The following is a 15208-nucleotide window of genomic DNA, read 5'->3' as shown; positions in this document are numbered from 1 at the left end:
TTATCCAAGCTGTATCTTCTTCTCTAGACAGTTCTAATCTTCACTTTTTTCTCTGTCCTTCTACTTCTAAAGCCTTTGCCTTTAGTTGAACATGGGTGAAGCACACTGAAAAACCAGTGTTCTTTAAGAGTGCTTAACTCCGTTGAATTGTGCCCTTTCATTCTTTCACCTTGATTTACTGCAGTATGCTATTCCCCAATCTTCCCATTTTCCAGTCTTGTTTTGCATTCTGCTGCTCTGTTCACCTGGTTTACTCTGCATTTTGTTTTGGCAAAGTCTCATTGTCTTCTGGCTTCTCTCCGCAGGCCCCAGAACATTCCATGTCAAGTTTTGATTACAAGTATTCATGCGTCTGCTCCTGTTTCCCCCCTCTTTGCACTCCGACTCAGTTTCTTGGCCTCAGTTTTATGTTCCTACTTTGTATGTTAAAGATTTCCACTTCTGCTACTCTCCATCTCACTTGTAGTCCTCTTCTATGGAATGCATGCTATCTGAACTCAATGCATTCCCAAGAAATCGTTTGTTAGGTGAGCGTTCACATAACGAGTCCACAATTACAATTGATTCCTGTGGGGCAATTTCTATTGCATTCCTGACCAAAGAAGTTTGACCCCAAAATGATGGAAAAACCCCAGGAAAACACTCAGAAAGATTACAGTACAGTACAAAAATAAAATTCCAAACACTGTAACCATTAAAATATGAACCTGTACTGTGCTTCCCCCCCCCTTCCCATACGGTTGTTATTCTGTGTATACATGTGTACATTTTGCCTGAGTTTTCCCATCTTATTTATTATTATTAAATTTGCATACTACCCTTCATCTGAAGATCTCAGGGTGGTTAATTTGCTGCCCTTTATTATGTTGCTTTCCCTTCCCTCTTTTCAAATTCTAAATAGTTGAAAAGGATATTGGCCTTTTTTTGGTACAATGTGGGTGCTATAGAAATATAATTAAATATTCAAGTATTGTGAATGTAAAAAGGAATGTATACACAAAATATTCCCTTCTGTGAAAATTGGTTGCACAAGCACATTATGTAATTCTACCCTGGTTGCGTTTCTAAGAGTTCAGGAATGGTAACTTGGAATTGTAACAAAAAGTATATATGAATACTGAATGTAAAGACAACACTGCATGAGTTCCAGAGTTTTGCACTAAACTCCAGGCTATTAGTAATTTAAAACCAGAGGGAGCATTTGCTTAGCTAGGCTAGATTACTAAACAATTTAATTGATTCCAGATTGCCAAAGAATCTAGATTCTTTTCTGAATGTGTCCATATCTAAAACTAATCCTAATGCCATGTGTGTTATCCAAAGAAATTTGGGTGTGAACCTAATTTGAAAAGAGGTACAGCCATAAGATCCATGATGAAAAGTGCTAGCGTTAAAACAAACTGGATGGTTGTCACATGGAGTACAGTGCGTATGCTAATAAAGCTTTGGGCGAAAATATTGCATGCCTATGGTAGATTTAGCATGAAGTAAAGAAATGCATTCTGTTCTGTTGAGCAGATTAAAACAGAAGACGTATCTGTTGAAACCTTTTAAAAAACATGTTTGAAGAAATAAAAACTAGTCTTGGGTCATGGAATATGAATAAACAAGGAAACATGCTATATTCCCTTGTGCTTGTGGGCCTAAGCATAAGTTAGATTTGAGAAAAATATTTAGTAGGCTGCATTTTTGTTATGAGAAGTTGTTGCTGGGGCAAGGAGGGAGCGCCCTGTTGTGCAAACAAGAAGTCCTTGCACAGGACTTCCACTGGTGGAGTTCATTAAGTGAATCCCATCCCAGATTTAATTGAACTTTGACTTGGTTGAACATACGGCTTTCAACCAGCTCTTTTTAGAACCTTCTATCTGCCTTACGAGAGAACTTCTTTGCAGGGAATCCACAGCTTTCACCACACTCACAGAGAGAAGCCCTCTGCAACTCTCCTCTATTCTTAATGGTTGGGAGAATGGGTATACAATCCTGGCATCCATTGAAATGTGGGCATGCTTGATGAGGTATGTCCAGTGTAGGCTAAGCCCATACAAATTGCTTGTCCTGCTCAGCTCCTATCAATCTTGCGTGTATTGTGAATTTTTGAGGGGGTATTTACTGAGACCTTTTGCAGGCACTGCAGGAGGTACTGGTGCACATTGGTGACCCTTAAATACATATATGTATGTGCTTTATGCATCCAGTTTTGCTGATAATTTTTGCAGTGCTGTTAGCCACTATAACACTCCCGTTATAGTGTGTGTGTGTGTGTGTGTGTGTGTGTGTGTGTGTAAATTTGTTTATAGAGATTGGCTTTAGTGTGTATCTTTTGATGGGATTTTGTCTACATGATTTTACTTTGCAATATAGGATGTAAATTCAGCTCAGGCTTTGAGCACTATTATTAAACCTTTTCAAGGAGGTCCCTTGTGGCAGCTTCATAGAGCAGGTGGCCTGTACTGCATATGGGGAGTCAGGAGCCTGTGTCTTATCAGAACATATAATCTAAAAATCGCTCAGCCTGTTTTCCTCTCCTGGGGAGAGAACGACCACACTGGACTCTTATGCTAAAAACTAATTATTAACCTACAGTAAACGTCATTCAGCACAAATCCCAGCTGAAAGTGCCTGGGTGACGGATGTTTCTGGGTAGCAGGCCAAGCTGTCATTTGGCTTTTTAATAGATAGTCTGTTCATTGTCCCACAGAATTTGAAGCTTATCTTTTTGGATTTAACAGAATAAGCCGAGCCTTCTTTTTTATTTTTCTAATAGCTGTTTAGAGGAGTGTGAATTTTTTATTTTTTTTAAATGTAGGTCTCAACGGAGCTAGTGGGACACTGCCTGCTTTACTCAGTTATAGCGTGAGTGGTCCAGTGATACCAGACATAGAATTAGGGTTCATGAGAATTTCCATTTTCACTTTTACATAGAAGCTAATTTCTCACGATTCCTAAGTTCTATTTTACAACCTGTAGGCAACGTCTATGAAAGGCTGTATTGATGAGGATGCAATTTGTGTCCTACCTGATTACCTGTTTTTCCCTCATGATCTCCAGTAATTTTGACCAATATCTTTCCTCTTGCTCCCACATTTTCTGTGCAAATAAAATAAAAGTTTGCCTCTTGCCTTACTGAGGGTAATGCTGGCAGAGCGTAACCTTGTGATGGCATCTGGGTATCAAGTAAACCTGCCTTCCTACACTTCCTGCAACCTCCTTCCTTTTTGTATCCCTCTCTGCCCAGGTCTGGCAGCTGCCACCACACTAGGCACACTGAGAAGGAAAAAAGGAAAGTGACGACTGTGCATATCACTTCCCCCCGTGTGGATTGGCTTCCGGGTCTGTTTACAAACTGCACAAACAACTTTCCTCCCCTTGGCAAGGTCTGTCATTTATGTGGCTTGTAAACACTCCTCCAGGAGGCCAAATCACATTTGCTGAAGTAATTAGATATCTGGGACTGTGTGTATGCAACTGCAGAGGCAGCGACAAACACCCGAGGAATTATGTGTGCAAAGGGGGTCTTTGAATGTGCTACAGATGGAACTCAGCATTGCACTCAGTAATGTTTCTCCACCCAAGCAAACACAATGTGCTCTGATGACTGCCAGTCTCTGGAGTTTCTCTGTCTGAGTGAGTGAATGCACCTGGAGCAGTCAGCTGGGAAACTTTGTGGAGCTTCGGGACGCTACACACTCATTTCTCTCTTTCTCCCTTCCTTTCCTGGCAGGGATGTGAGAGTGATCATGCCAGCAGCAGGAAAAGAGTCTGACTGGGTACCCAGTGACAGCTCTTTACCGCTCCAAACTGGTAGTGCATTTGAGCTTCAATGTCAGAGCCACAGCCACACCTACCAACCATTCTCTGATTGTTCATCTGTTGCTGTATTCAATACAAAGAATTTCACAATCGGAATGCCAGTGTTGAAATTCATGGATGATGATTTTTAGAAACAACAACACATAGAATCATAGAGTTGGAAGGAGCCCTTGGTGGTCATCTAGTCTGCCTGGTCATTGCAGCATCTGCAATACAGGATGTGCAGCTACAACATACCTGACAGCCGCTGCTTAAATACCTCCAGTGAAGGAGAGTCCACCCTTTGAAGCAGCCTGTGCCACTGCTGAACACCTCTTACCATTAGGGAGTTTCTCCTAATGTTCAGTTGAAATCCGCTTCCTTGCAATTACTACCCATTAATTCCAGTGGAAGTAACGCGGAAGTCTGTTCCACCTTCTGCATGACACTCCTTCAGATATGAGGGCCACAACCATGCAGTCCCCTCTCCTTAAGCTTCACTTCTCCAAGCTAAACATATCCATCTCCTTCAACCATTAATCATAGGCCTTGACCTCCAGACCACTCACCATCCTGCTTACCTTCACATGCCACATGTAAGAAAATGGCTCCCTGTATCACAAAGTCTTCTTCCACACATTGGGATTTGACAGGAAGCAGAGGCAGCACACTCATCCCCACTGCCCCCATCAGGTGTTTATGCCAGATTTGTAACACTTGCGGAAGGTTAAAGTTGTCCCCTACTATCCCAGCATACTTCAACCAGCAGTGGGAGCTCTCTTACTTCTCTCCTCCTCTAACCAGTCATGGTGAGAGGTGGAGACTATGATTATCTACTTTGTCCTCTTTAACAGTTTGATAAGGGGTTGATAACTGTGGTTAGCATTTGGAGGGATTCCTGCAGGGTTAAGGATGCCACCAAGGAAAATGTCTATGATTGGACTCAACTAATCCTGCAGAGTCAAGAAAACTGGACCCAAGCAGAGGGTTTTGTATTAGTAAATGTGTTGAGTGTAGGATTAGTAATTAAGTTTATGATTAACATTATATGGAAAGAATGAATATTGGTAATATGAGACACCATGTGATATATTTATGTGATAGAATTCTCATTCCTTTATAGTGATGACTGCTCAGTCTTTTGCTATACCTGGAGGCTCTCTTTTTGTAGCTTTAAGTAATATTTTATAGTTTATTAGCCTCATAATTTAACTACTTGTCTTTGATATTGGCTGGTTTTGCATGTGATGCTTGTATGTGTGCTCACACACACAGTTGGCCTTATGCCAGAATAAATATTTTAAGCTGCTTGGTTCCTACTTTTTCTCCTTTTCCTGATACCACGGGGTAGACATAACCAGCAGTGGGAGAACTGAACTGTATAAACTACAATTAGAATTGCAGAGCACAGGTGGTTGAAGCTTCTATACAATTGCCAAGCTATTTTGTTTTCTCAAATGAGAGGGTATTTAAGGAAAAAGCGGGCTGAAAATGTTGCTTTCTCATTCAAATTCTTCCAGGCAATGTATTCTATTGATGCCATTTGAAGCCACAGCAATAAACCATTTAAAGCTATCCTACAGTGTTGCTGAGAAATGAATATATAACCTGATTCAGTTAGCAGTTCATTTATTGATTTAGATTAGTGTATTGGGAATAACTGTGCCCTTCAAAAGAAGCTTTCCTTTGATCACAGCTGGATTTGGCACTTGGAGCCTCAGAACAAGGCCACCAGTAACAAGCAAGTTTAAAATAAAAAGATGGTTTTAGTATCACAGTTAAGTACTGTTTCTGCAGTGGGTGTCTAAGACTTCACTGGGGAGACAGGCATCCCATCTCTATGCTATTCAAATACAAAGAACTATTGCAATGAAAGACTGGAGTAGCCACCTCATAGCATGTAATGTATCTGAAGGTTTGGTGATCACTCCATTTTGCAATTTAATAGATAAGAAACCCCCTCCCCTCGCACCCTGTATATGTACATGCTCTACTATGTCAGATCTGCATTCTTGGGATGTAAGGTTCCATTAAAAAATAAATAATAATCACAGCCCCCGCTCTCCCCCTTCGCCACACTCATTTTCTATAATATGGTAATGATATCACCGTAGCAGTAATTACGGGTCATCTTCATTTCTTTCATCTCTGCTGGTTCTGATGGCTTCATTCCTTTGACGGAGAAGATTTGGCTCTGGGTACTGTGATTATTTTGTTAAGCATTATTCGAATAGACAGGAGTGAGAGAAATTAATCAATCCAAATGCAATTAGCATCATGTTTAACCCAGTGATGGACGTCTCAAGGTGAAACAGCCAAGGGAGTTTCAGTCATTATTATTCAATCCAGTGGCTCTTATCTAAATTATAATCAAGAGCGGTTTTATTGGCTTCAAGGCGAGGAGATGTAACTCTTTCCCTACACTTAGTGTCATGGAGATCATGGGTCAAGGAGGTCAAGCTGGCTGCTGTCAGTTTCTTGGAAGTGGGAGGTGCTCCCAATACATTCATCTTCATATTTAGGTTGGTTGAAACAAAATAGCACTTAGTGAATTTGATACTGGTAGTTTTATGTTCTTGGCTTTTACCTTGATTGTGTTTATTAGGTGCAACAGCACAGCCTATTCCTACGCAGTCTACTGAAGCCCATGGCGGTCCAATCTGCTTTGAGTACCGTAAGAGTTTTTATTCCTTTCTTGTAAAGGGGCCAGAAAGAGAAAATCCCTGAAGGAGAACCTATTACAATAGAGAAATTCCTTTGAAATTCTGAACATCTTTTCAGGTAGTCCTAATCTATCCATGCAGCGGGAGAAGAGAAGGCGAAATCACATTATGCAAGTAGAATGTCCACTTGCGCATGGACAGTTTTGGATACAGCCCATTGTTAAGTCACAGTATTTCACGATCAAGATTTGAAATACGTAGAGCAAATATTACCAGCATAATCAGCTTCTCTTCATCACTTAGAAGTCGAGTTCTATAAATAACATGTTCCAGATATGACTCATAATTCATCCATTTATTTATTTATTTATTTATTTATTTAGTTATTTATTTATTTATTTGATTTATATACCCCTCTTCATTGAAAGATCTCAGGGCAGTTCACAAGATAAAAGCACAAATAAATAGTTAGAACAGAAACAACCAGGCCTTTTTTGTTTCAGCCAGAACTCTCTGGAACTCAGTTCCGGCACCTCTTATGAGGGTGCCATTGCCATTTTAAGAGAACAAGGGTGAGTTCCAGAACCTCTTTTTCTAGAAAAATAGCACTGGCAACAACAAAACAATATATTTGATACATGAACACTGCATTCTGGAACTAGAAAGTAAAATTATAGATTTGCAATGATGAAGTGAAGCCAGTATATGTAAACAACATTCTATCCATGAATGGAAGGTTGTATAGAACTGCAAAACAGCGCACACAATTATATTTTAATCTCCATGTTTGCATTCAGTTTCTTTGGCATGTTGCATGTTTCAACTGCTATTCATTCTGCCCTTAACAAACTTACAGGGCAAGGCTCTTATGAACACAGAACTCTTGAGATCCCTTAACATGCGATTTCTATGCTAATGGTCTGTGATTTTATATATAAGGTCTGCTTGCAAAGCCGTGTTTCTTATAACATGGTGAACATAGCACATCAGTGAAAAGCAGTTGAGAAGTTATAAGTATTTTATAGAGCTGCCCTTAGTTACAGCTGTGAACTGTGTATAAGAGTGCATGAAATGGCATTGGCGGTGTTGATTGTTGCTAATTGCATCAAGGAGGCTACCTTATACCAAGCTAGTCCATTGGTCTGTCTTGCTCGTTGCTGTCTACTCTTAACTGGCAGAAGCTCTCCTGGGGTTTCAGGATACCAGGGATTGAACCCAGAACCTTCCTTCTGCAAAACAGCTATGCTGCCACTGAGCTATGGTCCTTCCCTTAGATGAAATGCAAATTGTTCTATCTGAACACATTGGGCATCTTTATGCAAAACAAGCCATTTCCCCTTTCCTGTTAAGGATCCTTCAGAGTGATAGCTGCTTACATAAATGTAAGTCACTAGTTTCATTAGTTTTATCATAGTAAATCCTCCATTATTTCCTGACTATCCAGAGCTTATGACACAGTGCGGCACAGAGATACTATATGCATGAGAATGCCCTTTATGAGATGTTGGGGACCAATGAGCCCCAATCTCCAGCAGAGAGTTCTTTTCTAATTAAATTGCCATTGGAGGGAACATCCTAGCTGCAGTTTCCACTTTGGACCGAAGGCCAAACATTATGAGTCTTTGTCATTTGATTAAAAATGTTACTTAACCTTTAAATTGCTACAGATGTAAAGATAGCCCTGAGTTTCTAATGTAATCTCCTCAAAGTTAAAATCGGGAAAATCTTTGTGTAATGAAACCCATATGTCATAGTGAAAGGATGCAAAGCGCTGGCAGAGTGGGCTGCTCTCGCAGGAGATTCTGCACCCAATCTTGTTAACCAGGGCTGCTTTTGGTAATCCCTCATCTCCTCACTTGCAAGAAATCAATCTGTACTACTGAATCGCTTCAACCAACAGCCACAAAATTTACTGCAGGAGGCAGTTTGGGGACAGTTGTAGTGCGAAGGGAGACCAAGGCAACAAGGCTAAATACAGGATTGAGGGATTGAAGTTCCAAAGAGGAGATTATATTAAACTGTGCTCCACCCTCCTTAGCAACTGGGAAATTAAGCTTCCGTTTTTGGATTCGGCCTCTTCTGTCCACTACCTGGTTTGAGATCCATCTATTCTAAGGCAGAAAATTTAATTCCTGGTTCAAGAGCTTCTGTTATTTATAGCAACCCAATGGCTGTTTCCTAGGTAGTCCCAGGAAAGGGCGGATTTGTTGAAATACTCAGCTTTATTGTAACCTAGGCCGATTACATCCTAAATTGTTGTTTTCTGTGGTCTTTAGTGCCCCCACTTCCCCATCTAACTGAGGAGATTAATTTGTAATCGAGCTATTGCAGTTGTATCCATTGTTGGTTTTCTATTGTAGTGATAGAGAGAGTAAATTTTGCCTGGACAGGGCAATTCATGCTTCTCTTTCATGCTTTGGTTTTTTGCTGGAATGATAAAAAATTGTATGATGCCCCACCTCCAGTAGGCAAGTCCCTTGGATTAAGTGTATTTTTAAAAATATTCCAATGTAATCTAGTACAATTTTGTTTATCTGTTTTATTTGAAAACGTACCTCTACTACGTAACTGGCTTCCCTCGTTCCCATGGGTAGTCAGTAGTGACAGCTAATACTGTAAGTTTCCCTGACAACAATTGCATTTAGGATGTTGACTGCACTTTCTTCTCTTCCTTGTTTCTCAACCAAAATAAGCATATCTGGAATTAGATTTTTAATGAGGTGGGGGGAAATGTTGAACTGGACCAACGCTAAACAAAAAGAACCATTTAGCATAAGAAACATTTTTGGGTTTCCTTCCCAAAGTGGGGTAAACTACAGGGAGGGGGGCAACCCAGAGGGAAGAGTGCCCAAAATATTGGGAAAGAGCACTATCCTGTCTGAATTTGCCTATTACCAGCAATATACTGCGAGGGAAGGAGTGCGTGTCTAGGTAGATCAGCTGCTAGACAATCAGCACACCCAAAGAAAGTAGCAAAATGCAGAAACTTCTTTGCACAATTTGGATGGCCCTTGCTTATTTGATGGCTATAAGGACCTTACCTTAGTTTTGTATTATAGCTTTTAAAATTTAAAGCCTAGTTGACTCCTAAGTGTGTATTGAGAAGAGGAATACAGAACAGCAGAAGGCTGTCTCCTGCTCCTAATGGGATTTCGTAGCAGCATGTGCGAGTTTGTTTCAGAAGTCAGAAATGAACAGATGTTGGTATAAATTACCTCTGTGTCTGATGTCTTGCAAATTAAAAGCGCGGTTGGCATCACTAAACAATTTCACCAGGTGGGGGGGGGGGGAGGGCGAGCCGGGTGGTGATTATTGTAGCAGGTCGGTAAGAATCTTTAAGCTGCGGCAGAGCAGGATAGCAAGGATAAAGGAATGAAGAATAAAATGAGAGGTCTGTGAATTAATCAGAAATGTTAACATCTCCGATGACAAGCGAACAGGAGGGCACGTGCTCAGGAGCAGCCCCCAACTCACAGTAATTTCACTTGGAGCGCAGAACTAGTCAGTGCTCGCAGCCTGATTTATAGGGTGCAGCCCTCTTCAGGGGCGCCTAGTTGTCACACATTCGTATATCTCCTATATGGGACTGGGGCTGTGGAAAACTTCCACTCCATCAGTTGATAATGCTGCAGTTTGACATTACTCGAGCAAGAGCAGGGCATGAGATTTAATTCAAAGCCAACTTTCTTCAACCTCAAACTTCCAGTGATGATGTTTTTAAGTTATTAGGGTTTATCCCCTTTATACAAATTAGGGGGGAAAGGCCCCCCTCCCGGAGTGTCTCACTGCACTTTTTAAGTCTCTGAACTTCACATATATGGTGTAATCGTGGCAAAATTTGAAATAGGAAACGATAGTCTTCAGGTTACACAGCAAGGTTCGATATAGTTGACTGTTTTTCTGCAACTAAATGTCGGTTGAGGTTTCATGTTTTCTATTTCTGTGTGCATTGTGGTTATGTGACTGCTTCAGGGCCCCTCAACACCACCACCACCACCACGGCACATTTAATAAGTATTTGGATGGTGCAGTAAAGTTGGGTTTCTGGTGTGGGAAAACAATCACATGGCCATTTTTTAATCAATATTCACTCAACCTGCACCTTACTTAATTACAGTCCTGTGAATTGGACCTGACTTAAGGGTTTTATTATATACATGTTCTAGATCAGTAGTGGAGAACCTCTGGCCCGCACTAGTGTCATCTGCCCTACACCTGATGTCAGCTGTAGGTAAAGATGCTTCTAAGTGAAAGGGAATTTACAAGCCCCATTGGTCAGTTGAGCCCCTTTTAAAGCCATCTAAGTTAGCGAGTAGCTTCGTTTAACCGTCAAGTGTTTGAAGGAGTGCTTCCTTCTGTTTGTACAAAATTGTACACAATATCGAAGTGTGGTTACAGCTTAGATTTGTATAATGACACTACAGTATTAGCAGTTTTATTTTCAGTCTTACAACATGGAGTTTTCACAGCTGCCATAGATTGAACCAGTGTTTTCACTAAGCTGTCCACCACAACCCCAAGATGCCACATTGAATTGATGCAATAATACAGGAAACTCCCCACTTGTGTTCGATCTACTTGCGCACGACCTCAGGGCCAGGAACCTGGAAGAGGCAGGTGGATCGCGAGAGGACCCTCAAAGCCCGAAGAAGACATCTTTTTTGTGCTCTGGGGAAGGTCTCCTTGCAAGCCATGAGCCCCAGGGTGCTCCCCACTTAAACACATTTCACTTATGTGTGCAGGGGCCCAGAATGTAACCCCCCACATAAGGGGCGGTTCTGCCCTTGCAGCCAAAATCTTCCCTCCGCTCTCAAGATTGGGTGGTCTGGCCTTCATAGTAAAGGATCCGACAGGGATTTTTGATGCCTTGGAGTCTTTGCAATATATTAGCCCTCTGTCTGCATATAACCTATCCACCACAATGAATGGGCATTTTACTTATTACTTAAGAAAGGGGAGACAGCATGCAAGGGAAAGTGTTTGTGTATTTTCTCTTTGAAATTTTGGTCTTTGGGACACCTGCAGCTAAAACCTTGGAACTCCAAGTCAGAAATGTTTCTGGAGGAAAGTAGCTGTGTAAAAGCTCTGTGGTGCTTTTCACAGAGATTGATGACACACAGGGAAGCATATATATACTTTGCCTTGCTGTATTAAGCACTCAGGGAATGACAATACAGTGTGAGAGGGTAGAGCACAGCTCTGTAAACTCTACTTTAACACACCATCCATAGATGAACTACTTTGAGGGAATATAAACTCCATTTACGTTATAGCACCCAGGGACTATCACTGCCAAGGGAGAGTGGAAGTGCTGTCTCATTTATGTTTAAGATCATAAGCAGCCAGGGACAAGTAATCTTGAAATGGAGGGAGACAGAGGTCCATAATCTCTGAAGGGTTATAGCATCCAGGAAGAGATGCCCTGAGGAGGAGCAATAGCGCTCTAGATTATACTATTCATAGATGGATATAGCAGGAAAACTGAAAGGGGGAACCTGAAGCCGCAGAGGAAATAAAGGAAGTGGGTGCAGTAAGAAATGAGACAGCTTGTGAGTATTACAGCTGAGCTTTGACGTTTTCAGTGCTTGGCCTGCAATTCCAGACTGCTAGGAACTCGGAACCGCAGCACAGATTTATTTCTTCACTTTATATCTTTTTTGCTACCTCTTGGCACCAGAAAGCCATTTTAAATGAATTTCACAAGTGGGGTTAAATATTGTAAATTATCCAGCTCTACTTGTTTTATGTTAAGCCTTTTTTCCCTTTCTTTCTTGTGATTTCAGCAAGAGAAATGACTCGAGGGAAATTTCTGAACATCCTGGAAAAACCCAAAAAGTAGCTGAATATGGAGTTTGGAAAGAAATACACCTGGCTGCTGGAAGACGACCAGAATTTCCCCAAATGCCTGATGCTTACAGAAATGACCTCTTGCCGCACCTCTTTTCTGAAGAGACACATCCAGGTTATTTTGGCAAGGACAGACAACAGTTCCCCAGCAGAACAATTTGACCTGCCTGCCTCTTTACTACCCTTACACATTTTGCTAGAATAATTTTATGCCAGTTGTGTCAAAATGGATACATTCATTCATCCGCAATTGGCAACAGCATATTTTTTAAAATAAAAGCAGAGTTGCTTTTTATTACCTGGTTCTGTGACACAGGCCTGTACATCACATGGCATATACAAGTATATGTCTGCATGCACGTGCATGTCCCTCTTTTCCTTTTGGGACAAGAACTCAACATGAATAATGCCACACGGAAGAAGCCACCACAAGTGTGGTCCTGAATGAAAACTAATTTTTATTTATTTATTGGCTAATCTCAAGACTGCAAACATGTTTGATTTCCTTCCAAGTTAGCTCTATGTATTGGCCACAAACATTGCAGATAAGATGATGCAGTTTCTCTTCCCAAAGCTCACATAGCCTCAGGTGCTGAGTGGGATTGGGAGCCACATGCCAACATGTAATATGAATTAATGGATGTATGTTTGTTTGAATATATATTTGTCTCTTAGGGTGGGAAATGTGGAAGGGGCCTTTCTAAATAATGAAAGAAAATATCCTCCAATCGTTAATACCCAGAAGATGGTTCTTCAAAATTGGTTTCTCTTACAAAGAAACATATTGGAGAGATGTCATTATTGTATCACTTGAATCACATCTCCCCCACCCACAAGCAATAAATCGCTTGTCCACAAGATACATGGTTAGGATATTGTATTATGAAGTTGCTAGTTAAACAGTTGAGGATAATCCAGCCAGAAGCAAGCAGTTTTAAGTCCCATGCATCTCAGTGGGGAGATTGAACCTCTCTCATTCTGAAATAAGTGGGATTCAAGAGAGCTAAACTTTGGGTGTGGCCTGAATATTCCACTGAAAACTCTATATAGATTTCACTTTTCCCCAGGGCAGAACAAAGCATTTATGTTGTGGACACTGGATCTACATTGAAATATTTCAGCATAGAGACCTTAGAGTGTCCTTTTCAATTTGCAGGTGATATAGGGTAAGCTTGGAGCTGTACGAATAAACTATAATCAACTAACTATATATATGCAACTTCACATGATCCTGCAAGCAATTCTGCGTTAAGGCACTTTGTACAGTACACAAGTGAAAGGTCTCTGTTGCAGCGCACCTGCCAGTTTCAGCTGTAAATCCTTGGGTATCTGTATATCCAATAAGAAGAGGGACTTTTCAAAGCATAAGAAGTTTAGCAAAGTCTTCACGTGTTTAAGTAATGGCCACATAAGGTCACAGTATGCACGACGGGGGCTCAAATATGAGGTTGCATTGCTGTGGGAGCAAAACTGCATATAATGGTGAACAATGAGATTGGAAGCAAGAGAAACTGTGGTGTTGGCCAGAGAAATGTTGATGAAATGTTCTTCATGTTGACCTAAAGTTTATATTTGTTTAGGAATATTGAAATTCTTGCATCTATTTTATATATTTGTGGCTTTTCATATATATATAGTAAACATCACAAAATGGGTTTTTGTGTACACATTGAAGTTACGTTGGGACAGAGAGTTCTGAACTCTCCCATTGAAAGCAATGGGATGTGAAATTGTTTAGCTCCAGTTTCATCATGCTCTGTATATTTGTTTTTATTGTGAAGGTTCTTGAAACACATTTTTGAGGCTGTGAAACTGAAAAGTTTAGGCAACACCTAGGGTAACTTCACATTACCAGCCTAGTCATGAATCGCAATTTTTAAAATTAGTTGTTAAAAAGCATTTCTTTTTTATTCTGGAAACTTTTATCCTTCATAGATAGGGCAATAGTCTGTATATACCCTAGTGTTGGGATATTTATATATTTATATTTTTCAGTCTTGGATATGATGGGAATGTATTTTTATAAATAGTAGTAATACTTGATCGGGTTGTCCTGAACAAGTAACCTGTATGTTATAGCTCCATGTTCTTAAAATAAATAAAGATTAAACAATGCATTTTCAAAAGCATGTGAAATAAGGAATTTTGTTTCACCAGTGATTTTTAGCCAAATACCAGTTTGATTCTATGTATGCCCCGACTGGGAATTACTTATATATTTCATTAATGAATTGCTTCCCATAGAGTAAAAAGGTAAAGGTACCCCTGCCCGTACGGGCCAGTCTTGACAGACTCTAGGGTTGTGCGCCCATCTCACTTAAGAGGCCGGGGGCCAGCGCTGTCCGGAGACACTTCCGGGTCACGTGGCCAGCGTGACATTGCTGCTCTGGCGAGCCAGAGCCGCACACGGAACGCCGTTTACCTTCCCGCTAGAAAGCGGTCCCTATTTATCTACTTGCACCCGGGGGTGCTTTCGAACTGCTAGGTTGGCAGGTGCTGGGACCGAGCAACGGGAGCGCACCCCGCCGCGGGGATTCGAACCGCCGACCTTTCGATCGGCAAGCCCTAGGCGCTGAGGCTTTTACCCACAGCGCCACCCGCGTCCCCTTCCCATAGAGTAGCCTGAGCCAATTTAACAATAAAAATGTATCTTACAAACAATTTGAAGTCTAATTATAATTACAGTCTGGGATAGAAATAGCAACCTCAAATGCTTGTTGGGAGAAGAAAGGTCTTCAACAGATGCTAAAAAGAAAATAGAAACGGTGCCCATATGCAACATTGGAAATTCACCATGTGCCAGGCACATTTTGCACCTGGCTATCAGGCACTTGCATCCAAGTGAAGATGCCCCATCGCCAGAATGGCGCCTGACGTCTCCACCATCTGGAGGTGCATGCCTGGGGAGC

At 41.1% G+C, this 15208-nt stretch overlaps 1 protein-coding gene across 2 annotated transcripts in view; it reads left to right on the top strand.

The window, feature by feature from the left end:
• LIN52 (lin-52 DREAM MuvB core complex component) overlaps window positions 1–14438 on the top strand; it is a 37471-nt gene extending 23033 nt beyond the window's left edge. The window contains exons 6-7 of one of the 2 annotated variants that reach the window (XM_028719920.2): window positions 6395–6463; window positions 12236–14438. In XM_028719920.2, coding sequence (XP_028575753.1) covers window positions 6395–6463; window positions 12236–12291 — 125 coding nt within the window. In that variant the 3' untranslated portion in view covers window positions 12292–14438. The remainder of the gene's footprint in view (window positions 1–6394; window positions 6464–12235) is intronic. The other variant, XM_028719939.2, reaches the window with a different exon arrangement.
• Window positions 14439–15208: the final 770 nt, after the last annotated feature.

This window comes from Podarcis muralis, chromosome 1, assembly GCF_964188315.1.
Source record: "Podarcis muralis chromosome 1, rPodMur119.hap1.1, whole genome shotgun sequence".
Lineage (NCBI taxonomy): Eukaryota > Metazoa > Chordata > Lepidosauria > Squamata > Lacertidae > Podarcis > Podarcis muralis.
This window is presented reverse-complemented; position numbering and strand designations above follow the sequence as displayed.